The sequence below is a fragment of the Crinia signifera genome, chromosome 5 (genome assembly GCF_055691185.1).
Source record: "Crinia signifera chromosome 5, ASM5569118v1, whole genome shotgun sequence".
Taxonomy (NCBI): Eukaryota; Metazoa; Chordata; class Amphibia; order Anura; family Myobatrachidae; genus Crinia; species Crinia signifera.
Genome location: NC_139221.1, coordinates 218906467 through 218934014, shown reverse-complemented (window position 1 = coordinate 218934014; position 27548 = coordinate 218906467). Strand labels below are relative to the sequence as shown.

The 27548-nt window shown below is 44.7% G+C and overlaps 1 protein-coding gene across 1 annotated transcript in view; it reads right to left on the bottom strand.

The window, feature by feature from the left end:
* The window catches only part of CNTNAP2 (contactin associated protein 2), a 1678538-nt gene that overhangs the window by 805270 nt on the left and 845720 nt on the right, over positions 1 to 27548 (bottom strand). The window contains exon 9 of the mRNA XM_083188543.1: positions 12979 to 13128. Coding sequence (XP_083044669.1) covers positions 12979 to 13128 — 150 coding nt within the window. The remainder of the gene's footprint in view (positions 1 to 12978; positions 13129 to 27548) is intronic.

Sequence of the window (27548 nt, the reverse complement as noted above, 5' to 3'; positions counted from 1 at the left end):
TGACACACAAATGGATACTAAACACACACATATATATATATATATATATATAGATAGATAGATAGATAGATAGATGCAAGGGGGGGGGGTGGCGTTGCATAGCGCAGAGCTATGCAAAGCCATCCTAAAAGCCGCTCATCTGCTGGTATTACCAGCAGATTAATGGCTTTCCCGGCGATGTTGCGGGAGCGCGTAGCAGCGCTCACCGCTCATTGCATGGGCATACACACTGGGCGGCTTTAAGCTGAAAGCCGCTAAACATGCTGTTTTGAGCGACTTTCAGCTCAAAGTTGCCCAGTGTGTTTGGGCCTTTAGGTAGATTCCAGGCTGTCTGACATGTGAAGGGAGTGCATTAATTTGGTATGAGAGACAAGGGGCACTAAGTGAGTTCTAACTCATCTCTGTCAATACCATATAAGAAAGGTACTGTACAAAGGGTGGAGGAGGTTTTGGGTAAGGGAGAGGGGAGCTGGTCAGTTATCTTTTTTTGCTATGTCCATACCTCCCAACAGTCCCTATTACCACGGGAATGTCCCGTTTTCGGGGACATTCCCGCATCCCTCCTGTGGCCAGCAGTGTCCCGCAGCGAGGGGTGGGGGCTGTTGGGAGTCCCCCTGTCAGCTACTGAGCAGCGGGGAATAAACGCTGTGCGCATGCGCACAGCATCTATTCCCGCAGCCAGGGGGCTGGGAGCATGGCTAGAGGCTCACAGAGCCTCTGGGTCATGCCCCCATAGCGTCAAAACGGGGACGTGGCCTCACTGGAGAGCCTCGTGTATAGGCCATGCCCCTTTAATTAGGGCACACCCCTTTAATTTGGGGCCACACGCCTTTAATTAGGCCACACCCCTTTAATTTGTCCCTCCTCCGTCCGTTTGTAAGTTGGGAGGTATGTATGTATGACTCCATGCATACATTGATTACTCTTTAGTATAATAAAGACTTCAATGTGACTGTTTTAATTGTTTACTAACCTAACCATGTCCATGCTGGTTTATTTATGTTTCAGGAATGAAATTCAAACAAAGCCTCAAAAAATAGGGTCTTCGCTGGAATCCTTAAGGAAGAGATCCAGCTTGACTTCAAAACTGTAAATTGTCAGCCAGTTGGCCTATGTTTGTTTATTCTTTGCCAAAGCTCAACCAAATAATTATCCTACAGTAACTTAGCTTTGTCTATTTAAATCATTTTCAATGCTTGGATTTTCAAGCATTATCATGCACAGCAAGATAACCCATAAGGATTCAGCAGTCATGGTTGAGACACTGCTGAATTTGTTCCAGCGTGAGGTTATAATTTCTATTGCACAAAGTGGTACTGCATACAGCACAGTATATAAAAGAATACAAGCACTTGAAACAACTTAAAACTGTTAGATATTTAATAGGAAAACACACTTATAGATTTTTCTTTGTTGAAAAAAGTCATGCTGTCTTTTCATTGTTCAATACAGAACATACAACAGTAACGTTAGAAAACAAGTTGGAAAATAAATGCTGTCTTGGCCACAGGGTAAATGGTATTACATGATGAATTATTAGTGATAATTGTGCCTGCTGTTTGTGCGTTATTTTATGTCATATTTGTGCAAAACGATTTGCCACGCTTCCAGTTTTGTCAGATTTCATTAAGCACAACCTACTGGGAACTCTTCAGGAAAAGAAAAAGAAAAGGTATGCAGACATACAGTAGGAATCAATGATTTCAGAGCAGGGTGCTTGCGGTCCGTGTGATAAATAGCTGGAGTTCACAGGAAGCACGGCACAGTGTTATCACGCTGCTGCCTCTCAGCAGAAAAGACTTCCTCCACTAACATAATTTACAAATGTACATGTTATTTGTAATTGCTAATAGCTGCTATTTGTTTTACATGAAGAGTGTTTTAGCCTCTGGTCCAGTTTAATGTAAAGTTTTGCAAGCATCTAGTACTTGTTCTGAGATATCACAATAGCTCACTTAAACTGTGTATACAGGGATGTTAGTAGTGCAATGCTGGCAGTATAAATCACCAGCAGTGGCAACATGACTATGGTGTCCAGCATGGAAGTGGTATATTATGTTGACAATGTCTAGGTTGGCATTAAAGGTCAAAATGCACAAAAAGTCTACTTTAGTGTACCGTGTCCCCTTGCATGGCTCACTTCATTCTCCAAAAAAATGTTTCGGCCACCTTTTGATCTTGTTATCCATATGTCGACCAATTGCCCGCTGATCTAGAAATTGTCTATCATCTATCCGGATACCCATTCAGCAGTGAGTGGGGCCTGGTGATGATGGTCTATCTCTATGCAGGGATCTGGCAGAACATGTGTAGTGAGCAAGTGCTTAATTAGAACTTTAAGAGCCCCATAGCAAAATCTTGAAAGGGACCCCCACCAACCCCTCCCTCAGCCATTGTTACTATAATGCTCTTTAGGGGCAGAAGAAAGGGGAATGTGAGAGAATGAGAGTGTCAGGGGGAAAAAGACATGAAGAGAGAGGAGAGCATATTAGATGGGGGAGAAAAGAGAGAAGCTAGTTAGAGAGGGGGAGAGTTTTCATTGAAAAAGTGGGAATGAGAGAGAGAGAGAGAGAGAGAGAGAGAAAGAAAGAGAGGGGCAAGAAAAAGAATGTCTATATATATATATATATATATATATATATATATATATATATATATAGTAGGTATGCGGTTAACATCCCTATTGTCAGAATATCATCAACGAAATCCGAACTTGCAGCCAGAAGACTGGCACCCTAGTCCTGACATTGATATGGAGATGGCAACACCAGAATCCTGTTTGTTGACATGCCAATCTGACTTTTTCAGGTAGATTAACGTTAGACCCAAATGGTAAAGGGTCAGTTTTAGGCACTAGTAAGGGACTTAGGGTTAGGCTGTGGGGCTAAGCACACTATGGGGGTAAACTGGCCACATGGGAGCACACTTAATGGAGGGGGTATGGGGCTGGCTATAGGGGAGCACACAAGGGGTCAGGGTGGAAGCTGGTCACAGGGGAGCACACTATGGGAAGGAGGTATGGGGCTGGCTATAGGGGTGCCAGCAAGAGAGAGGGGGTATGGAGCTGGCTCTAGGGAAGCACACTAGAGGAGTTGACTTGAGGCTGGCTACAGGGATATGGGTTGTCAGCTGGCAACAGAAATTCCTCCTGTGAGGATTTGGAGAGCATACTATGGTTTGAGGTCTAGGAGCTCATACAGGCTTGAGTTCTGCCATGGTCTGGGATGTTGGAAGGTAGCAGGCATGAACACAGATACAGGAGATGTCTGCTGCCTTTTTTGGACAAACTCTGAAGGAAGATGACAGTGCAGGTAAGTGCTGACTTGCCTGCACTCTGCGCCTGCAGCTATCAGGAGGGAAGTGGAACAGGAGCTGTTAAATTCCCATGGGAGGAGGTGGAGAGGCGCACGTTGATTAGTTGCTTCCCACATATAATCAATGCATTGTGCTGCTAAGCATAGTGTGACAGGCACGCGGCAGCTACAGATCACAGCAGCGGTATATGCAAAGCAGGGAGAGCGCCTCTGCAGTCCAGCACCTTCCCTGTACTGCAGAAGTTGCAGAGCATGTAGCACCAGTGGGGCAGTGGGATTGCCTTTTTGGCTCCAAAGCCACAGGGCTCCATAGCAGCTGCATTCACTGCACCCTCTAAAGTTACACAACTGGTAGTGAGGCCCTGTTTGGGCTCACAGTTCTAGCATGCCTAGAAGAGCACAATCAGGGCCTCCAAAGCAGATTGCTGCCTCTACTTTACAGTTACTCTCAATTTAGCTGTGGATCCCAGTAATTCCATATTAATCACCTGCTCACTTGGAGCTTTTTGTAATGGTACAGATGATGGACTAGTATATGTCTTACTATAGAAAGGGGGCCAGTTTGGGCTATGCAGGGAGCACAGAGAAGTGACCAAAGTACAATATCATATTAGAACACAAAATGTTCCTGTTTAGAGGTAAAATAAAACATATTTCCTTCTATGGGTATAGGGATGTCATTTAAAGAGTAAAATTTTTATATTTGCATTGTTTGCTTTGCATGGCTGTACTTGGTTTTATTGGGTGCACATACAGGGCATGCACGCCCAATGGAAGGGGGCAAGGGATTGAACAGCTCTGGTTGGTGGTTTGGGCTCCCACAAAACAACTGCATCAGCTCCCAACTGCCTTACCTACTTACCAACTGTCTTGCAAGAGTCCCATTGACAAATTGGGACCTCAAAATTATCAGCTGTAGGTGAGAGACACTTGGACAAGATTAGCACTAAATGTTTGAATTGATGGTATACTGACATCAAATAAGTGCGGAAACACTTTGGGGCAATTACAGAATTGGACTTTCCTCAAAACGCTAACCTCAGGGTGTAATGTCTTTTTTAATCTGAACGATTTGTGTCTGATTTTGATTAGTTTCTATCAAGTTGGTTTATTTTATGCCATACAATTAATACATTGTAAAGGAAATCAAATCTCCAACTTTTTAGCACTTTTTGTATACATTTTCTTAAATGGGAACCTGGTTAAAATCATTGGGAGAGCTGGCTGATCAGTTCTTGAAAACAATAAAATCTCCAAGTGCAAGCAGAACAGATACACACAGCACTGTAGTGTGAAAGGAATGGGAATACCATGGGTATAAGGAGTAGTGTAAAAAGGGTCTGTCCAAGGTCTGACATGGGTTGGAACCATACAATACATGTAAGACGTAATTCTCACAAGCATTTAGTATTCCCTGCCAGATATGTAAGAAACATATACCTAATCCTCTCACTAGTGTGATGCCTCAGGGGGGAGGGGATTGGCGTGTGATGTTTTGGAGGTTCCAGTGCACTGGGCTAGTACCTTAGGTATGTCAGTGGCTCACCAGAAGAGGCCACTTGGTGTCATGATCCAGCAGTGGCTCATTCCTGTTATGTAATTCTGTGTGTTAGCATACCATGTTTTCTGGTGTATGGTTTTTGCACTGTGGAGCTGCAGCATGACTTCTGTGTCCTACAGGTGCAGTGCAGCTGTTGTTTAATTAAACCATTAGCTCTGGGCCTTGTGTGTCAGGCTGTTCACCTGTACTAAGTCTCAACATTAAGGGAACTTGTCCGCCTTGGCTATTCAGAATGGGAGTATTTCCTTTATCTCCCATGCTGCCCTTCACCAATGTGCCAGTGATTCTCCTAGTGCAGCCTGTCCTAGTCTGTTTCCCTGTCTTGGTGCAGTCTGTCTGAAAATGTTCTCTGGTCATCAGCCATATTCCTCAGCTCTCCTGACCCTGCCTTAGTTAGGTGTTCCTGATGCTTTCCATTCCACAGAGGATTTAGCTACTGTAAGTGCTAATTTTTCGATCTACAGTATTTCTGCTGATCCCTGTTAGAGTTTATCTGTATGGTGTTATATGTTCTCTCTCATTAGGGGTTTTGCCATCCAGCTCCACAAAGGTTATATTGTGTTTTATTAACATCTTCATGAATTGTTGCATATGTGCCATTAGCAGGACATACTGTGTTTGCACCCTGCTGTCTTTCTGTAGTTACAAATGTGGGTGTGAGGAATTACTTATTTGCATAACATCTTGTATTGTTGCATTCCTGGGAGTTAAGTGGAAGATTGCTCCCATATTCCTCCATTTAACTCCCTGGTGTTTCTGACCTATGTAGGGGTTACTTATTATCTTTGTACATTAGTCTGCTGGAGGATCCCTTCCTATGGAGGACAGCCATGTCACGTTTTATTTTCCATTTATAGTTTTAGTTAGTTTCCCTCATGTACGCTCTGGAGGTGTTGGGCACCTTGTTTCCTTGCAAAGTCCTTGTAGCACCGGGTTGGGGTGAATCTAATTTACCCCTTTGAACATGGCTATTATACTTGAAGTCTTAGCTCTGCAGGTGCCTATAATGTCTGGACGGATTAACAGTTAGGGTTGGGATCATGGCCTGTCCTTCCCGATACATCTTGTCTTGGATCCCCTCAGAGTCCCAACACTTGGTCACAGTTGGTGGCCAAAAGTGTGCCTAAATTTTACTTAAAGGTATATTGATAGGTATATTATAATTATTCTGATTATAATGGTTCGATACTAAATCTGCACCTGCACCTCCTCTATTTCTTTACAAGTCTCAGCATGTTATCACCTCTTAGCATGTTTACAATTACTGAAGGATGCACAGTGTCCAAGCCCCCCCCCCCCCAAGAAACATGCATTGCCATGGTTTCTTTCTTCTGAGTAACACAACAGTTTGTGTTGTGGAAATGAAGTAGAGGTGAAATGTTGAGGTTGTTTTGTAACAGGAAATCAGAGGTACATTTTTATATTTCTTGTTTCTTTCTTACTTTTATTTTTTTAGCCAACACAGTCAATTTAAATACAAAGCGATCCTGGGCAGTTTCTTAAAGGGCTTCCTGCCAGACAGAGCCATCTGTCTTTCAATCAGTACATAAAGCCTTTCGTTACACAACAAGATGTTTGTTGATCCTTGAGTTGGCTATAAACAAAGCACAATTTAACTAGATTATCACTGCACTGCTAAATTGTGTAATTATATACATGGACATTCAGTTAATTAAAGAGTAAGGAAACAGCACACACACGCGAGCACACACGCAAGCACACACGCACACTGTACCTGAAATAGTCATATTTAAACTTAATTGAGATGATTATATGATCATAATCTATTTTAACAGCGGTGAACAAAATACTTCTTATTATAAATATATAACAGAACCCTATGTATCTGAAAAGATGAAATAATAAACATTATACTGTATCTAAAGCTGAACATTATTTGTGATACTAAAGATTGCAATCCTCCAATTGAGGATAATTGCACATCACATTCTCGACCTTTGGTTTGTGTATCTTCAAGAGTACCTTATTAAGATTCAAAAGGTACTTCAGCCTTTTAGATTGAACTGAAAATAACGTGTAAATGTTTTAGTGACAAACATACACGCAGGAAAACATAAAGTATGTTGGAATTACATGCAATAAACATGAATTTATAACACAAATAAGAATTAGCATTGCCAGGATCAGGAAAAATCTGCAACGGCAAACTAATACAATGCTCAAATGGTCACTACACTTCCGTTGCATGCTCATCATAAACAATGATAACCAGCAAACAGTACAAAATAAGTGGTGCAGAGCATCTCTCAATACTCAACTGCATGAGAGTGTATCTTCCAAATTGGATCCAACAACTAGGAGGACATGTAATTAACCACAATATTCAGTCGATTGTATGTTGGGCCTGATTCATGTCTGGAAGGAATTGCACAGACACAAGGTTTGTACTGCACAATTCCATGTCATTTACTGTACGTACAATAGTTTCAGGCACATAGGATCTGGACACCTGGGTCCAATAAGTCTTGACCGACCACACTTTAAAAATTGAGTCAACGCAGTACTGTTTTGATGAACAGGACCTAATGCTGTTCATTAAATGATTGACATTCTGCTGCTGACAGGGGCTGCCAGCAAACTTGCAGGAGCTGTTCTGCAAATGCACAGAATGGGCCTTGCCCTTTGGAGACTTTCAAACATTGTATTTGTGCTCACACCATTTGGTTTGTATCCAAATATGAATCATGCCCATTGCGGGTAAATACGGAACAGAAATCCTTGTTCGTATTTGCTTTCACTTGCATTAAGTGTGATAAAAAACGAGCAAGGTTGACTTCAGCGACAACCCAGTTCATAGTAATCTGCAAGGTATCGACATCCCGCCTAAGTTATTTGCTGATTGGTTTATCTGGACAACACCTCCAATTGTCCTCTTTAGAAGGTTTGAAAAGTGCTGGGGAACAGAAATCTGTACATACAGAAATAGGACAGACACTGGTCCAGGTGTTTTAAGCCTGCCAAGAGATAACGCACCAGCCAATCAGCTGTGTTTGAAATATGACAGTGGGGAGTTTATTGGCTGGTTTATTATCTCCTTGTACTTTATCTCCATTTTATCTCCAGTTTATCTCTTCGCCAGGCTTAATACATCTGCTCCATTGTTCCTTAAATATACAGTTAAGGCCCCCATTTGGGCAGATTTCACCTATTCCCGACGGATCGGGCCAAGAAATCATCCAAAATTAGGTGAGTGTGAGGTCCTATCAGGTCTGATGCTCGGTCCCGTGCACATGGGACCTGAGTTGGAGTTCAGACCTGCATGCAGGTCAAACCTCCAACTGGGAACCCCTCCCAATACATCACAAGTGAAAGTACCGCATGCGATTTATCGCATGTGATCCTACCGCCTGGAAAGGTCTGGGGCAGCTCGTGGGGGATCATATGGCCATACACTGCTGCGATACATTGCAGTAGTGTATGGCCATCTTTACAGTCCACAGACAAAAATGTTGGGCTTCAGCATTTTTACATTAAATGGAAATACTTAGACATAAAGCTTGCTCAGTCCATAAAACCAATTACTAGATAGCAGCAACAGATGTTTCATGAAACTATTAGTTGCTGTCTAAATCATCTGACAGATGTCATTCAACAGCACTGGGAAAGGTTGAATACAGTACGTGACCCCAAGCCACCTAGACAAGCCTGCCTCAGGATGAGCAGTGTTATAATGATTGTAATTGTCAACTAGGAGCCGAATCATGAACAAATCTAAGGACTCGCATAAACTCCCAATACACTGGGCATACAGTATATACATGATATGACACTCAGGTCAGACACAGGGTGCCAAAACCTTGTGATCCAACTGTAGTAAAGCTAATTTCTTTGACAGAAGAACATGCAAAACCACTGTCAGTGTAACACAATGATAAATGATTTGAAAACACTACATTTCTTCTGTTCTATTTATTAGGTTCAATGAACAATAAACAAACTAAAAAGCACATCCACTGCCAATTACATTATAGCTGAATAAACAAGTGAACATCATCAAAATTCCATCTTTATGCAGCTTTATTTATTCCTTATTAAAGTCGCTAGCTTTACAGACTATCAATCCAATCTTCCGTAATAATATCCATGTATAGAGCTGAACAGTGTTGTGACAGGAGAGGAAATAAATGAGTGGCTCTAAAGGATTTCCTTGCTTTTGTTCTTCATCTGATTGTAAAATATTCACAAACCTAAGCTGCAATTTTAATGGGCATTGTGTGTTCTATATAACTACAGTATATTTATACAGTAATTGCATGTTACAGGCTAACTCTCTATCAGGCCACTTTATTAAAAAAATAAACCCAATTAAATAGTCCTACAGATAGAGCCATCCTCAACTAGCCCTTTAATAGGATTAAGTGAGACAGAGCTGTCAGATTTAATCCTCTACTAATCCCCTACTGTATTGTTCTATGTTTTGAATTGCAGCCTAGAACAATAGATGATAATAAGCCTTGGCTCTCCATGGCTCTCCATAGAAGGTTAGCTGAAGAAGGCTCCATCTGTAGGTCTGAGTCGTCTTTATAGAACAGCTGTTCTGTGCTGGTTAAATATATGTCCTAGCTGCCCCAACCAGGGGCGAAATGTAATAGGGTGTGATTTTTGGACATGTGCGATTTTGGGTCAAAAACGTCCGAAATCGCACATTTTCCGAAAATCGCACATTTAATAGGTTGAAAATCGCGGTAAAAAATCGCACTTTTTACCGCGAAATCGCACTTTTAGAAGTGCGATTTTTAGTCACATTTCAATTCGCATCCAGATGTTTTCCCATTATAAAGTATACAACTCGCAAATGTAATAGGGTGTGATTTTTGGTAAATGTTACCAAAAATCGCAAAAAAAATAGACCAGGTTCTGACAGGCGAATTTGACAGAACCATGCACAGATCATTGAGATCTGTGCATGGTCTTGTTAATAAAAATGTGTAAAAGTGTTTTTATAAAAAAAAAAACGCGTAGGGTCCCCCCTCCTAAGCATAACCAGCCCCGGGCTTCGAAAAATACGGGGGGACAAAAAGCATAGGGGTCCCCGGTATTTCTGAAACCAGCCCCGGACTCTTGGACCGGTCCTGGTTCCAAAAATACGGGGGACAAAAAATCTGGGGGTCCCCCGTATTTTGAAACCAGCACCGGGCTCCAACAGCCCACGGTGTCATGCCACAGCCGGGGGACACTTTTTATACAAGGTCCCCCGGCCAAAACATGAGCACCGTGGCTGGTCAGCCTTGGACGGGGTACCTGAAGGAGTGGGGACCCCCCCAATAAAGGGGTTCCCCCCCCCCCAGGCTTCACCTGTCCAGGGCTGAATCCCGGGGCTGTCACCGGCGTCCGTGGCCAGTGGACGCCAGCCTGATAGGGTTAAATCCATCATACATATCATTACATTGCTTTATACCGGAGAACTACAAGTGCCAGCAGACCTCCCCGGCATGCTGGGACTTGGAGAACCACAAGTCCTAGCATGCGGGGCATTAATGGGCCCGCTGGGACTTGTAGTCCACCTGTAAAAAGAATGTTTATAAAAAACACACACAGAGAGAAGTACAAGTTTATTACACACACACACCTCACTTTTACACCAGCGTTACTTACCATTCCTGGATCCAGCGCTGGTCTGGCTGCTTTACAGCCGGCTCCCCCCGCACTGACAGGCAGCGGGGAGAACCGGCTTTCTCCGTTGCCTCTAACAGCTTCTGTAGCGCTGTCCGAGTGCTACAGAGGCTGAGAGCGCGATTGGCTGAGCTATGCGTCTCCATGGAGACGCATAGCTCAGCCAATCAGGACTGAGCTATGCGTCTCCATGGAGACGTATCGGCCAATCGCGCTCTCAGCCTCTGTAGCGCTGGAACAGCGCTACAGAAGCTGTTAGAGGCAACGGAGAAAGCCGGTTCTCCCCGCTGCCTGTCAGTGCGGGGGGAGCCGGCTGTAAAGCAGCCAGACCAGCGCTGGATCCAGGAATGGTAAGTAACGCTGGTGTAAAAGTGAGGTGTGTGTGTGTAATAAACTTGTACTTCTCTCTGTGTGTGTTTTTTATAAACATTCTTTTTACAGGTGGACTATAAGTCCCAGCGGGCCCATTAATGCCCCGCATGCTGGGACTTGTGGTTCTCCAAGTCCCAGCATGTGGGGGAGGTCTGCTGGCACTTGTAGTTCTCCGGTATAAAGCAATGTAATGATATGTATGATGGATTTAACCCTATCAGGCCGGCGTCCACTGGCCACGGACGCCGGTGACAGCCCCGGGCTTCAGCCCTGGACGGGTGAAGCCTGGGGGGGGGACCCCTTTATTGGGGGGGTCCCCACTCCTCCAGGTACCCCGTCCAAGGCTGACCAGCCACGGTGCTCATGTTTTGGCCGGGGGACCTTGTATAAAAAGTGTCCCCCGGCTGTGGCATGACACCGTGGGCTGTTGGAGCCCGGTGCTGGTTTCAAAATACGGGGGACCCCCAGATTTTTTGTCCCCCGTATTTTTGGAACCAGGACCGGTCCAAGAGTCCGGGGCTGGTTTCAGAAATACGGGGGACCCCTATGCTTTTTGTCCCCCCGTATTTTTGGAACCAGGTCCGGCTCAATGAGCCCGGGGCTGGTTATGCTTAGGAGGGAGGACCCCACGCCGTTTTTTTTTAAACTTTTTTTTTTTGCACAAAATCGCATTTATGAAAATGCGCGCATTTTCATGACTGAAAATGCGCACATTTTCATGACTAAAAATCGCCCGAAATCGCGGCAAATCGCATTTTTTGCCGCTAATTCGCATCTCATTACATAAGCGAATTCGCGGCAAAAAACGCGATTTTTAAAGGTGCGATTTCTGGCGAGTTTGGAACTCGTCCAAAAATCACACCCTATTACATTTCGCCCCAGGATTCTTTGCCATCTGGAAACATGAGGAGCACTACTTGGCTTTCAAATCCCCTAACCTGGCCATTGTTTTACAGCAATACCCTGCACAGGTGGTTGAAGAGAGAGGGCCCACATGCAGAGCAGCCATCAAGGGGGGGGGGAGGGGTGGACTCCAGTCCCAGGCTCAGACAGAAAGGTGGGTCAGGATTGGAATCTATTAAGTATAATTTTTAATTCTAGTCATTAGGAAACAAAAGACTTAAGCTGGGTACACACTACACAACATGTATGCCCAGCGATATTGGCAGAAGCAGGGACAGGGTTGGGTGCCAGCATCGGCAATAAATGGGGGGGGGGGGCAGACCAGTGGAGGACATTATTAATGATCGGCTTGAGATTGCATCAACGATATTATATTAATCATACACAGTAAGCGATATTTTAAAGAATATTGCTCAGAAGTGGAAAAATTAGCGATATCATTTAAAATATTGCTTAGTGAGTATGGGGCATTAATGACACTCACAAAATATTAAATCTGTATATTCTGCAGGTTCACCATCTACATTTAATGCTATTATTTATGGCCCAGTTAAAGAGCATTTGCTGTATCTATGGAAACAAAAATTATTTCACAAAACAGAACTTGCAACAGTCCAGTATGCATTGAAATTTATCTCACCTGCTTTAGCCTTTGTATAGAAAAATCTCATGTCACAAAGTTGCTACTATATAACAGATATACAGTACATAAAGTCACAGTTGATGATGGTTCCCAGGGAGAAGCCCAGAGAGAAGACTCTACAGGCAGTGGGGCCATATGTCTCATCATTAGGGAGACTGCAGTGAGGCGGCAGAGGAAATTATGCTATATAAGCATTTAGCCCTACGTCCTTCCCGCAGATCCTGGGATTGCTGGTGCGTAACATACAATCAGTTACAGTTTATTAGAAAGTGGGCAGAATGTGGGAGAGTTGCCTACTCTTCTGGGGCTGCAGGAAGCTACCCCTAAAAATCATGAGCCTCCAGCTGCTTCCTGGAGGGTAGGCAAGTATGGTCTTTGTCATGCATAACATAAATGTAACATATTCATTAGCAATGGGGAAACAATACACAAACTTACAAATAATGAGTGTTCTCTCACATTTATTTTGGCTGGCAATCCTCTTGTATTGCCTCTCTTGTGCTTTATAAACTTAAAGACATAAACCTACACCGAATACTTGTGATTCTTACCTCCAAAAAAATATTGACTTCCGGTTCGGAATTGAAGTGGACTATTTGTTTTAACAGATGAAGCTTCATCCCCATCAATAGTTAACATAGCAGAGTTCTCTTCGGCTGTAAATCGTACTTCGTGCCATTGTCCATCATTGAGACCAGAGCCTGCAAATGAGAAAATAATTCAGATTTTCAAAATAAGAATCACACCTTACTCAGGAAAGACAAGTTAGATAACAAGCCACCATACAGTGAATGCAGAGCATATACAATTTAAACATATGACTTTATTTATTATTAATTATTTATACTGCACATACTGTATACCATAGCTCTACAGAGAATATTTGATGTTCACACATGTTCCTGCCCCAGTGGAGATTACAATATCTATGTAGCAAAGAGAGTTATTGTGCTGCACAGGTCAAAAAATAAAAAATAAAATAAATAAAGATCTAGGCAACAATAACTCTAAAATTGGGCATGGGGCTTGGCATGCAAAAAAAAGTGTGGCCCTTGCACAACATTGTAGAGTGTTGAATTAAAAAAAATAAACGTGGGGTTTTTAGCTCTGAAAACCCCATGGAGCGTGAAAAAAATCACTCACTGGTGCTGATTTCTATGTGGCTCCCGATGGTCTCCCCTCCATCTTTGAATGAGGAGGTGCTGGGAGTACTGGTGGCTGCTGGGAGATGTATATCTCCCAGCTGTTGCCTTCAGGGTACAGAGATGCACACATACAGTACATTGCACTTTCCACTGCTGCAGTAGCCCTGATTGTCGCTCATTTGATGGGGCTAATTTGACCCTCCCTAATGAATCCCAGTGCTAATCTTTCGTTTGTGCGAAAAATACAACATACTGTAGGTGAAAACCATGTGGATCGGCAAAATAACCACAACTTTGCATATTTTTGGCAAATTTGCAGCCGTTTTCAGCATAGTCAAGAATGGACTCAAAAACTAGCAAAAACACACATGATTGAATACTATTATTGCCGATTTTTTACCTGGCCAAGAAATTCGGCCCGGATTGAATACCCCCCCCCCCCCCTAAATACCTAATTCAGACCTGATTGTAAAGCAGCTTTTTTTCTCAAATGGACATAACCATGCTGCAATGTTGCAACATGTGCACAGAAATGTAGATCTAAATTGCAGTGTAAAAATAAAGCAGCAGTATTTACTTTGCACAGAAACAAAATAACTGACCCAAATCTAACTATCTCTGCACATATTACATCAGCCCCACCTGCAGTGCACATGGTTTTGTCTGTTTGAGAAAAAAGCTGTTTTGCAATCAAGTCTCAATAACCCCAAGTCCCAAGGAATTTTCAGTAACAGTTTTAGGGAAAATCTTACTTGCTCTGGGCTTGCTTTAAAAAAAGACATGATGATTTATACAGAAATCACTGCACCTCATTTTCTCTCCTCATTGAATAGGAGAAAATTACGGCTATGGGGAAAAACCCTGCAGGAATTTTTTTTTTTATTTCCTTTTTTTTTAATTGGCTGTCCTATTTGTGTACTTGGTTTCCAGTGCTCCCCAGGAATAGTGAGTTCCTACAATTATGGAGGAGACACTAGATGCACACCTAAAGATGTATCTGTTCAATCTATCTAGTGGAAACAAATATCTGATAGTGTATTAGCGCATATAGGAATAGAACATTTGCTCCTAAACACTGGAAAACAGTCAACCGTCTTTCAGACAATTTGGTTAAATCCATTTGATTTATGTAAACAATTGTGTTTGTACATTTTCCAGTATTGGGAGCGAGTGGTACATATTACCAGATTTTTGTTTGCACAGCATGGAGACAGAGGAACAAGGGGCCTTGATTGCAGTGCACACAGTGCTGGCTGTGCCCCCCAACTACGAAAACAGGGGCGTCGCCTCACGGTAGTGATGTAATAATTGACCATGCCCCTGACTGCAAAGCCATGCCTCCTAATTCCAGGCATGTATATGCTTGCACATATATTTTATGTTCCATGTTTATGTCAACCATACATACTGTCAGACGCCGCCGCCGTGCAGTCGCCTCCCCGTCCTCCGGGGTGCACGGCGGGCGGTCCTCTGACGATCAGGACGTTGCTCAGCAACGCCCCGAGCGTCAGCAACGTCCCGAGCGTCGGTGACGTCACGCCCGGCGCCCGAGCATCGGGGCGTTGCCTAGCAACCACGTCCTGCTGCCCGGCGTCCTTCCCCGCCGCGTCATCACAACGCGCCCCGCTCAGTGTGCTGCACGCACACTTCTCCTATAAATGGAGATTGCTCAGTCCAGCAAACCGCTGGTTATAAGATTGCATAGGCACCCTTGGGTGTCTTTCTCGTTTTCTTCAGCCCACACCGCAGTTCATTCCCTGCCTTATACTCGTGGTCGCTCCAGCTGCCATACCCGGATTTCTTCCCTGCCTGTTGTCGGTGGATCCTGCAGCTCAGAGGATCCGTGCAGACTTTTTCCTGGCTTCCGGCTTCCTGCAGTCTCCTTGGAGATATTCCTGTCTCCTGCCTTGTGCCCTGGAGTGGTATCGTTACACACTCCTTATTCCCATTTATTCCTGCTGTACCGTGGTTTATTATTTTATGTATTGTTATCAGTGCTAGGTTCAGTGTGCAGGGGTTACCAGGGCTCCCGTCCATTCCCGTGTCCATCTCCCTGCCATCTGTCTCGGCCACCGGGGTCATTCAGTTAGCTCTCCCCTTGTCCACCTCGTTCCTCCAACGGTAGGTTGTGGCCACCACCTAAGACGCTTTGGAGGGCACCGGAGTTGTACAGGCTTAACCCGTGCTTCAAACGTGGCTGCCGTGCGAGAAGATTTAGGGCCTCCGCACCTACCGTGGGACGTACTGGGTGACAACGGAGTTAGGGGCCGAGACAGTTTCCTCCCTACCAGTGCTGATCATCTCCACCTCCTGGTCAGTCACCTACCCTCGCTACTACCCAGTGGGCCTCCAGGGCTATTGCCCTTCGTTACCCTGTTGATTCCTCTGTGGCCCATGTCGACCGGTGATGATTACCAGCTAGGACCCATTTAGCTTCACAGTTACCGGGTCTCCTAGCACGTCTGAGCCGTCTCGATACCTCCACTTTGTATTCCCGGCACCTTGTGCCTAACAGTATAACCAGCCAACAGTTCTGTGGGCCATTCACCCCCGCAGTGAACGGTCCATATCCCCTTACCACTATTTTTTCATCGGATATTGCTCGGTCATCATGGATCCCAACGCGGCCCAAGCTTTGGCCAATCAGGTTTCGCTCCTGACCAAACAGTTACAGGATTTGTCACTTAAGGTAGAGACCAGATTCTCAGCTCAGCCACCAGCAGGTTCTCACCAGGAACCCAAAGTTAACTTCCCTGATAGGTTTTCAGGTCATAGGCCCCATTTCATGAATTTTAGAGAGAGTTGTAGGTTGTTCTTTCAGTTAAAACCACACTCCTCAGGTTCTGAGCAACAGAGAGTGGGTCTTGTGATTTCCCTTCTCCAGGGGGACCCCCAGTCTTGGGCCTTTAGTCTGGCTCCTGATGATCCTGCTCTCCGCTCGGTAGATGCCTTTTTTCAGGCATTAGGAGTCCTTTATGACGATCCTGACAGATCAGCCTCCGCGGAGGCTTATCTTAGAGCCCTGAAACAGGGTCATCTTTCTGCCGAGGAGTACAGCGCCAAGTTTAGACGTTATGCCGCCGACTCTGGGTGGAATGATCCAGCCCTACGGAGTCAGTTTCGCCTAGGTCTGGCGGATAACGTTAAGGATGGTTTGGTGCAATATCCCTCTCCTCCTTCTTTGGATAAATTAATCCTTCTAGCCATACGTATCGATCGGAGGATTAGGGAGAGGCGGTGCGAAAGAGAGGCTCAAGCATTACCCAGTTTTGAGCTACCAGAGGAGACTTCCCCAGACCTGGGTGAACCCATGCAGCTTGGGGCTACCAGGTTATTTTCTAGGCTCACCCCCAAGGAGAAGGCCCGACGACGCTCCCTGGGGCTATGTATGTACTGTGGATCTGAGGATCATATCCTGAACAAATGTCCCCTGTTACAGGGAAACGGCAGAGCCCAGAAGTAAGGGGGAGTATCTTCTCGGGCCTTTCATTGTTTTCCCCATCTGATTCATTGTTTATCCCAGTTAGTTTCAGTTCCTGGGAGGGTAAGGCGTTAGTGGATTCTGGCGCCGCAGCCAATTTTTTGGACAGTAAAATTGTCATTGATTTGGGATTACCGCTGCAATCGTTGACATCCCAGCTCACGGTTTGCGGATTAGACGGTAATACCCTGCTCGGTGGAGCCATCACTCATTTTGTGGAGTTATTGGATTTTCGAGTTGGACTTTCCCATTCGGAGAGCATAAAGTTTTTTGTTCTCCAGTGTCCCATTACACCCATTGTGCTTGGCCTTCCCTGGCTTAAGAGACATAACCCGGTCTTTGATTGGCGGTCTGGGGAATTGATACGGTGGGGCAAGGAATGTTTTGAGCAGTGTATCAGTTTTCCAGCTCTTCTCACCACTTCCATTCCTGCCGGGTTGCCAGCCCAGTATGCGGAATTCGCTGATGTTTTTTCTAAAAAAGAGGCGGACTCTCTTCCTCCGCATCGCCCGTATGACTGCGCCATTAATTTGTTACCGGACTCTAAATTACCCAAGGGTAGATTGTACTCTTTGTCTTTGCCTGAAGAGAAGGCAATGCAGGAGTACGTGGAGGAGAGCCTAAAAAAAGGCTTCATCAGAGCCTCGAAATCTCCAGTTGGAGCAGGTTTTTTTTTTGTTAAAAAAAAAGACGGGACCTTACGGCCCTGCATTGATTTTCGTCAGTTAAATGACATCACGGTAAAAAATTCTTATCCTTTGCCGTTGATTTCTGTTCTTTTTGATCAGTTGCGTGCAGCTGTGGTTTTTTCTAAGATTGATTTACGCGGAGCGTATAATCTCATCCGCATTAAGGCGGGAGATGAGTGGAAGACGGCGTTCAACACTCACTCGGGCCATTATGAGTACTTAGTCATGCCGTTCGGCCTTGCCAACGCACCCGCTGTGTTCCAGGACCTCATCAATGATGTTCTCAGGGAGTTTTTAGGTATCTTTGTTGTGGTGTATCTTGACGACATTTTAATTTATTCTTCTTCTTTGGATCTTCATCGCCAGCATGTCAGGGCTGTGCTTCAGAAGCTTAGGGAGAATAATCTTTTTGCCAAGCTCGAGAAATGTGAGTTCGAGGTAGATTCCATTTCGTTCCTTGGTTACATTATCTCTCCCAAGGGTTTCGCCATGGATCCTGTCAAGCTTAAGGCCATTCGGGAGTGGGTGCAACCTTCGAATTTGAAGGCGGTTCAAAGATTTTTGGGCTTCGCGAACTACTACAGGAGGTTTATTTCCCACTTCTCAGATATTGTCTCCCCCATTGTGGCCCTCACCAGGAAGGGAGCCGATCCTGCATCCTGGCCGGGTTCTTCCATTGAGGCTTTTAAAGAGCTCAAACGGGCATTTTCTTCTGCGCCCATTCTTCGACACCCCGATCCCGAATTCCCTTTTATCCTCGAGGTAGACGCATCAGAGATTGGCGTAGGTGCGGTGCTTTCTCAAATGGACAAACTGGATGGCTTGCTACATCCTTGTGCTTTCTACTCCAGGAAATTCTCGGAGGCCGAATGCAACTACGATGTCGGTAATAGGGAGTTGCTGGCCATTAAATGTGCCTTAGAAGAATGGAGGCATTGGTTGGAAGGGGCCAAACATCAGGTCACGATCTTTACCGATCATAAAAATTTGGCATATTTACGTTCAGCCAAGAGATTGAACTCGCGGCAGGCGAGGTGGGCTCTGTTTTTTGCCAGGTTTAATTTCTTAATTACTTATCGACCTGGGGCAAAAAATGTTTTAGCAGACGCCTTGTCCAGGAGTTTTGCGGCCATGCAAGATCCAGTTTCTCGTCCCGATCCCATTATTCCACCTTCATGCATTCTGGCCGGACTCACGCAAGGGTTACTGGATTCGGTGCTGCTGGCTCAAAGTTCGGCTCCTGCCACCACTCCCGAGGGTAAATTATTTATTCCCCAGAAGCTCCGGGAAAAGGTCTTTTCTGAATTCCATTCATGTAAATCCGCCGGCCATCCGGGGGTTTCCAAGACACTTTCCTTAATGTCGCGTGCGGTCTGGTGGCCAAACATGAGGACAGAAGTTGAGCAGTTAGTGTCCAGATGTAACGCATGTGCTCAGAACAAATCTTCTCGTCTTTCCCCCATAGGGCAGCTGGTGCCGTTACCGGTCCCTGATCAACCTTGGACGCACATCTCCATGGATTTTGTTACGGACTTTCCACCATCATTGGGTTTTAATACCATTTGGGTTGTGGTCGACAGATTTAGTAAAATGGCACATTTTGTACCCCTCAAAGGCTTACCCTCGGCTAAAACGTTAGCCTCCTTATTCATCACCCATATCTTTCGGGCTCATGGCCTGCCCTCTGACATTGTTTCGGACAGAGGTGTCCAGTTCGTTGCCAGTTTTTGGAAAGCAGTGTGTGTAGCCCTGCAGGTTAAACTTAGTCCATCGACGGCCTTTCACCCACAGTCGAATGGTCAGACGGAACGGGTTAACCAATCCTTGGAACAATTCCTACGGTGTTACGTTTCCAAGACCCAAAGGGACTGGGTGGAGAATCTGCCTTTCGCGGAGTTTTCTTATAATAATGCTTGGCATGCCGCTACCAGGATGTCCCCGTTTTTCTGCAATTACGGTTTCCACCCTAGAGCAAATTCTTTCTTTCCCACGGATGCCAAAGTGGGTAATTCTAGGTGGGTGGCGTCGAAGAGAAAGGTTTGGCGCATGGTTCGGGGAGCGCTCCTCTCTGCTGCCAGGTCAGCCAAACACTTCTCTGACCGCCACAGGAGACCGTGCCAGTTCAAGGTTGGGGACTGGGTCTGGCTTTCGACCAAGAATATCAAGCTCCGGCAATTCTCACGCAAATTGGGTCCACGTTTCATCGGTCCCTACAGGATTATCAAAAAGGTTAACCCGGTCGCTTTTAGATTAGGGCTGCCCCGCTCTCTCAGGATCTACAACACTTTCCATTGCTCTCTTTTCAAACCTGCTCTTCAGCCGGTTGTCCGCAGGCCAGTGCCCATCTTACGTCAGGGCCAAAAGGAGTATGTGGTTGATTCCATCCTGGATTCCAAGACTTCCAGAGGGAGGATCTTCTTTTTAGTACATTGGAAAGGTTTTGGACCGGAAGAAAGGTCGTGGGTCGCTGATCAAGATCTCCATGCTCCTTCACTCAAGAGGAGGTTTTTTCAGTCGTTTCCGGACAAGCCCGGTTTCAGAGGTCGGTTGACCTCTCCTCGAGGGGGGGTACTGTCAGACGCCGCCGCCGTGCAGTCGCCTCCCCGTCCTCCGGGGTGCACGGCGGGCGGTCCTCTGACGATCAGGACGTTGCTCAGCAACGCCCCGAGCGTCAGCAACGTCCCGAGCGTCGGTGACGTCACGCCCGGCGCCCGAGCATCGGGGCGTTGCCTAGCAACCACGTCCTGCTGCCCGGCGTCCTTCCCCGCCGCGTCATCACGACGCGCCCCGCTCAGTGTGCTGCACGCACACTTCTCCTATAAATGGAGATTGCTCAGTCCAGCAAACCGCTGGTTATAAGATTGCATAGGCACCCTTGGGTGTCTTTCTCGTTTTCTTCAGCCCACACCGCAGTTCATTCCCTGCCTTATACTCGTGGTCGCTCCAGCTGCCATACCCGGATTTCTTCCCTGCCTGTTGTCGGTGGATCCTGCAGCTCAGAGGATCCGTGCAGACTTTTTCCTGGCTTCCGGCTTCCTGCAGTCTCCTTGGAGATATTCCTGTCTCCTGCCTTGTGCCCTGGAGTGGTATCGTTACACACTCCTTATTCCCATTTATTCCTGCTGTACCGTGGTTTATTATTTTATGTATTGTTATCAGTGCTAGGTTCAGTGTGCAGGGGTTACCAGGGCTCCCGTCCATTCCCGTGTCCATCTCCCTGCCATCTGTCTCGGCCACCGGGGTCATTCAGTTAGCTCTCCCCTTGTCCACCTCGTTCCTCCAACGGTAGGTTGTGGCCACCACCTAAGACGCTTTGGAGGGCACCGGAGTTGTACAGGCTTAACCCGTGCTTCAAACGTGGCTGCCGTGCGAGAAGATTTAGGGCCTCCGCACCTACCGTGGGACGTACTGGGTGACAACGGAGTTAGGGGCCGAGACAGTTTCCTCCCTACCAGTGCTGATCATCTCCACCTCCTGGTCAGTCACCTACCCTCGCTACTACCCAGTGGGCCTCCAGGGCTATTGCCCTTCGTTACCCTGTTGATTCCTCTGTGGCCCATGTCGACCGGTGATGATTACCAGCTAGGACCCATTTAGCTTCACAGTTACCGGGTCTCCTAGCACGTCTGAGCCGTCTCGATACCTCCACTTTGTATTCCCGGCACCTTGTGCCTAACACATACACCAAGATGACAGTAAGTTAGGAGTATTACTGACATAGTAAAGCTGTATTTGTGTTTTTTCTTGTGTGTTTTTTTGGGGGGGAGTACCATTAGTCAAGCAGATACAGTAGTTTGTCTGCTAAATAAGTAAATTCTGTATTACAGCATCATTTTGTTCACATACTGTATTTGTATGCCACATTGCAAGTTATGTAACAAAACAAGGATGCTATAGTACTGTACATTTATTTTATTTGAAAAATGTGAAATACAGATTCCCTTTTTTACGTTGAGCAGTTACATTTTAGACAATCGAAAGAGCAAGATGTGAATAATTTCTTTTGTGAGGAAAAAAGCAATTGAATTATATCAAAATATCCATTCTAAACAAATTCATGTAAATCATTTTTTGGAAATTTTATATCCTATTACTACGAATCCATACTTTATTACACAGCACTGAAGCACACTACATGAGATTACAAACATACAGTACCAATAAAGTTTCATACTGTAGGTGCATGTACAGTAACCCTTTTGGGAACATTTAGGGAATGAATCATTTATGCTTCCTAAGTGAGCAGTTCAACTAATGATTATGAGTTCATGATTGAATAAATGTGCTGACATATATATATTGCCCACATTCTATTTTTATGTTAAAATCTTTAGTATTTTTTTTCTGTTACAATGAATGATTGAACCCCCTAGCCACTCCTTTATGATCCATAATTGTAATTAATTGTAAATAATGATCCATATTAGTAAATCATTTTCCTGCATACAGAATCTAGCTTCTGATTGCAGTATTGATCTAGATTTATGAAGACACTCAGCTCTCCACTGATAACTTTCATATAAACATGTACACCCACATTTCATTGTAGTTCAGCTACTATACTAATTTAACAGACAAAAATACTTATATGATGTTACATGGGAGAAGTTATTAAATTTGCCTTGATTTTATAAGCAGCCACTGTTCTGAATTTGGTAAACATTTTGGTCCATACATCAGCCAGTTACAGGGGAATTCTCCGTTCTCCTGGCATTTGGGCGGAGAGATTGGGAAATCCCACATCAATTCGAAGATGCCAACCAAAAAATTGATTGGGACTCATAAGTTTGAGATTTTTGACATGCTGTTTTTTGACAATTTCCTAGCTAATCACTGATCATTGATGCAAAATGGGGCATCAGGCATATATGTTAGGCCTGCATAAGTCATATTTGAAGATCCATTTAAAATTGTAGACACAATAAGCTAAGTGTGGGATTCCAACCTGCTCACTGGGCTTTGAGTTTTCATGTGAAAATGTGAAATTCCTTGACAAAGAGTAAATCTTGAAACACGTTGGATGACAGCCAGGAGCGCCTATACCCTTACCGGAAAGAAGCTGCCCGAACTTTAGGTCAAAGACGGACGGAGTGCAGAACACGGAGCGGCTGAGAGACGGAGACGCCCATGTCCCGCCCATGTGCATGTCTGCGAATGCACTTGCAATCATGCACATGAGGGGAAAACCATTCAGAATCTCTCACCTTCAATTGATTGTCCCCTCTGTTTGCACCGGAGAGTAAGTCTAGAGTTACTCAGCACAGCGAAGGCCATGGGGAAAAGGAGGCTGCTGATGATATCGGCGACATTCCCTCCTAACTGTCAAGTAACGCTTGCGTTTTATGGTGTACTCCCAGAAAATGTATGGTTACTGCCTGCCAACGGCCACAGGCTGTCAATCACCTTTGTTTGCTGTCTTTGTACTAACGGCATGCACATGCGCACAGCATACTATGCGCATGTACGGTTGTCAGATAATTGCTCCTGCTGTGAATTTGCAGCCCAGCGAACAGGTCTGAATCGGGACACTAAATCTAATAGCCTCCGAGTTGCCAGACGTTCCAGATTTTGTGCAAGTCTGTTTTTTTTTTTTTAAACAGCAATTATTTACAGGGGAAGCTACAGTACAGTATCCTGTTTTATGACTTTACAGTGTGTTACAAGGGCAATAAATAAGTTTCTAAGAATAATATTTGGATACAAAACCATTTTTGCAGACCATCTCATTTATCAGGATGTAAGACTCTCATAACAGGTGTAGTTTCTATAACTTAATTTAAATAGTACAAACTTGGAATGCACAATAAAACAGATTGTAATAGATCTGCCCAAACCATAACATTAACCTCTGTTTTTGGTTATTTCATTATCTATAGTTACAGTTTATTGAACACAGAGAAATGAAAGAAATTATAATGTGATTCTGAGGAAATAATGTAAAAAGACAATATAAGTGTAGCTGCTGCAAGAAGCACCTTACACAATGATGTGCAGTTAGCGAAGGTTAATGATTCATTTAATTGTTTTGTTACAAGAGTTAGAAAGAAGATAACAATATATATAAAGTAACTGTGCATTTGTAATTCCTTTGGAAGGTGAGGGATTAAAAGCAACTAATTGGTTAGTCCTGTACAGGACGTAAGCAAATATGGATGGGTAAAATTAAAATACAGAATTCAGCGTGGGTCAATAATCAAAGAATTTGCAGTGGACTACGAGCAGAAAGCCGCCACCCAGTCTGAAAAAACAAATGCCCCATGTGGTATTGCAAATGAATTTTAAAAGCATCGTTGACTGCCATCTTTTCGCAAATCCAGAAAACGTCTCCTTTCCACCCCCAAATGCTGGCTAGATTGTGATTATGATCTGTTCACCTTTTCAGTCACTAATTTACCTTTATGCACACGCAATGTGAATGGTACATATGCACAGTTGTTCAATAATTGCTGAATTTTTGATTTCTTTAATTAATGCTCCAAACAGAATTAAGCCATTCAGCTCACCTGTATGTAGTTTACATATCTAGGGGTAAATTTACTAAGCTCCAGTGCTTCTGATGAGTTGTAATTCAACTGTTTATGAAGATACACAGGTCTCTTTTGAAAAGTAAAAGAAAGATTTAAAACATGTAAAAATACTGTCATGGGTTCCCCCTCCCCAGCATAACCAGCCCAGGCTCTTTGAGATGATGCTATTTCTTAAAATACAGGGGGAAAAGTACGTAGAGTCTACCTGTATTGAAAGAACCAGCACCAAGCTCTTGGACTGGTCTGGGTTTCAAAAATATGGGGAGAAAAATACATACTGTAGGGAGTGAAAGAAAAGGGCAGACACCTGAGTGTCTGTGAGGGGCGCCTGTATGGGCGGTTAGGCCTGCAGCAATCAAATAAAGGGATTGTCAGTCCCTACAATAGACACAAAAACAAGGGGGGGAAGATTGCGCAGAATTGATGACAGAGCAAAAAATTGATAAAAAGTAACAATACTAGTTTATTAAAACATACATTCAAGTATATAGTGCAATTGCATGGGGAAGGGGTTAAAAATGTGAAAATTGGGATAATGAAAAAGCTGCATCCAGTACTGGAATATATCACCTTATTCTCTGGCAAGTGAAGAGGAAGATTGTGGACATTTGATAAGTCCTCCTTGACACTGGGACATGAAATCCTTTGTACAGAGTGTCCTCCAATGGGAACTGTGATGGTGAAGTCCTCTTAATGGATTCTCTGTATAGTGAGGTTCTGCTTTGAACCAAGAGTGAGTACCTTAGAAAGGTGGCGTCCCTTCAGACGTGGGTACTCCAAAGTGGAAGTGGGTGGATTAGTGTCCCGGTCTTGTTATCCTCTGAAGAAGAAAGGTGCAATTTTTCTTTATTCTTGCTTTTGCCAAGGTGGTGTAGGAATAAGCAGCAGGATGGAAGGGGTGGGTGGCTGGGTAGCCTGGCCAACGCGTTTCACTGCTCAGGAGCAGCTTTTTCAAGGTCTGGAAGATCTCAGTTTCCTACCTGGAGCACAGTAAACCACAGGGTCTTTTTCTCTAGAAGACCCATATATCAAAACCATAACACACAGACATATAGAGACAGACATAGGAGACAAGGATGGCATTTAGCCTCAAAAAAGAACTTACTACTAAGAGGAATTTCAACGATGACTTAAACAACATTTTCCCACAAACTCTGACTAATACTACTCAGGACTCAACTTGGCATGAGGATCTAAGGAAACTTAAGTTGGCTCTACAAAAGCAGACACGACTAAGGCCCTTATTCTGGTTGGTGCGGCCGGAGCCGCACACGGTGCTCCGGCCGCACAAACCAATCCCCGCCCACGAGACGGATCGCCACGGCCGTCCGTACACGGACGGCTGGCGATCCGCATAAAAATGGTGGGGCGTACGCCTCCACCATGGTGGGAGCTGCCCCCTGCATTCGATGGTCGTCGACCATCGAAGGCAGGGCCGCACGCCACAGCAGCTCCCGCAAGCTGAGACCACACGGACAATCGTCCGTGTGATAGCTTGTATGGGGGCTGAGAGCTGACATCCGGCGACGTCAGCTTTCCGCCCCCATCAGTGGCGTCATACCCTGATTAGCATGCATACGCCCCGCGTTTGCATGGGAACGCCCATGAAACGCGGGGCGTATACATAGGGAAATGAGGGTATGAAGCCCCTCACGCCCCTATACGCCCCCTTTGCGGCGGACGAAATACGTCTGCGGCGAATGGGGCTGCACATGCGCAGATTGACCTCTGCGCATGTGCAGACTAAAAACATCGGCGGTACGGCCGCACGCGGGCCGTACCGTCCGATTCAGAATAAGGGCCTAAATTGGGAAATTACAACCTTAGACAATTACTCAAAACAAAAAATCGTTCCACGGGGATTACGTCCAAAAATATTTCCAACATTTGAGTTAGCAACAAGTGCACTCAAAGCAGAGTGGGAAAACTGCCTACTAAGATGTTCACAAGAATTAATGAATATTCTGAATAAACATCATATGCTCGCACTAAATGAGTGTGAAAAGGAAATAGAAACCCTCGGTACTAAATTAGAAGAGTGGGAAAAGGAAGGTACCTTCCAAAAAACATTTGAAAAAATCAAAGAAGATCTACAAACATACGAACAAACCCTGATTGAGAGGAAGAAAAACAAGTTCCTAAGAGATAAACGAGACTTTGTGAGTGGCAAAATCTTTAAATGGACTAATCCCCCAATCAACAGAACTCAAAGATATCAGAGTGGGTACAGTTCTTCTGAAACAGAGCAATCTGATATAGAGGATAGTCAAAACAACTCAAGATCTCTCCTCAACACACCCCACTCCTCAGTTACTCCTTTTTTAGAGGAGGGTCTGGATACACGAAATCGCTATCGTGCCCCAAGAAGAGGAGGATACGGAGGGGAAGGAAGAAGACAAAGAGAAGCCAGACAATGGCAAACCCCCCAGCGACAATCCCCACGATTTCTGAAGAAGTTCTAACCCAAAACACCAACCTTAGAGTGATCAACTTATCCTCAAAACCATTATCCACACAACAAATTGAAGTCCTGAGTAAAGGTCTGTCCTTTTCACCAACAGCAACATTTGATAGATTTGTCTGTGAAAAGGATTTACAACTTTTCTGTAGAAAGGTTCTTTTGAAAAAACATTTTAATAAACAACAATCACCAATACAATACCCATCCACAAATCGGGAAGAGAACCAGAGCATCCCAGAATATTTGGGAACCCAAGAACTACTAACTGAAGAAGACCACATTGCAGTAGCCATCCTAGAAGAACTGGAGTTGGAGAATCAGGATTATAATACATCTAACAAAACCAGCAGAGATATTTAAAAAAAGAAAAGTACTTTCATGCCATTATTGAACATCTGCCCAGAAGTAAAAGTGTTCTGTGAACTTATATCTCAAGAGATGGACACCCTATACCTGAATACACAGCACAATAGGACCAAGACTGACAACTTAACCCGGGAAGAAAGGGAAACCATAAGAGAAATCAGCCAATGGGAAGACACGGTTATAAAGCCCTCAGATAAGGGCGGGAACATCGTGCTGTGGCCCAAAGAAGCTTATATGAAGGAAGCCTATCGGCAACTTTTGGACAAGACATGCTATCACCCCATGATATTCAATCCCACGGACAACTTTAAGCTGTTATACATGCGATTGATAGAGGGAGCCCACAAAAAAGGCATTATTACCAACAGTGAACTGGCATTTCTGAGAGTTGATAACCCGAAGGTCCCTACTTTTTATATGCTGCCCAAAACACATAAAAACTTGGAGCACCC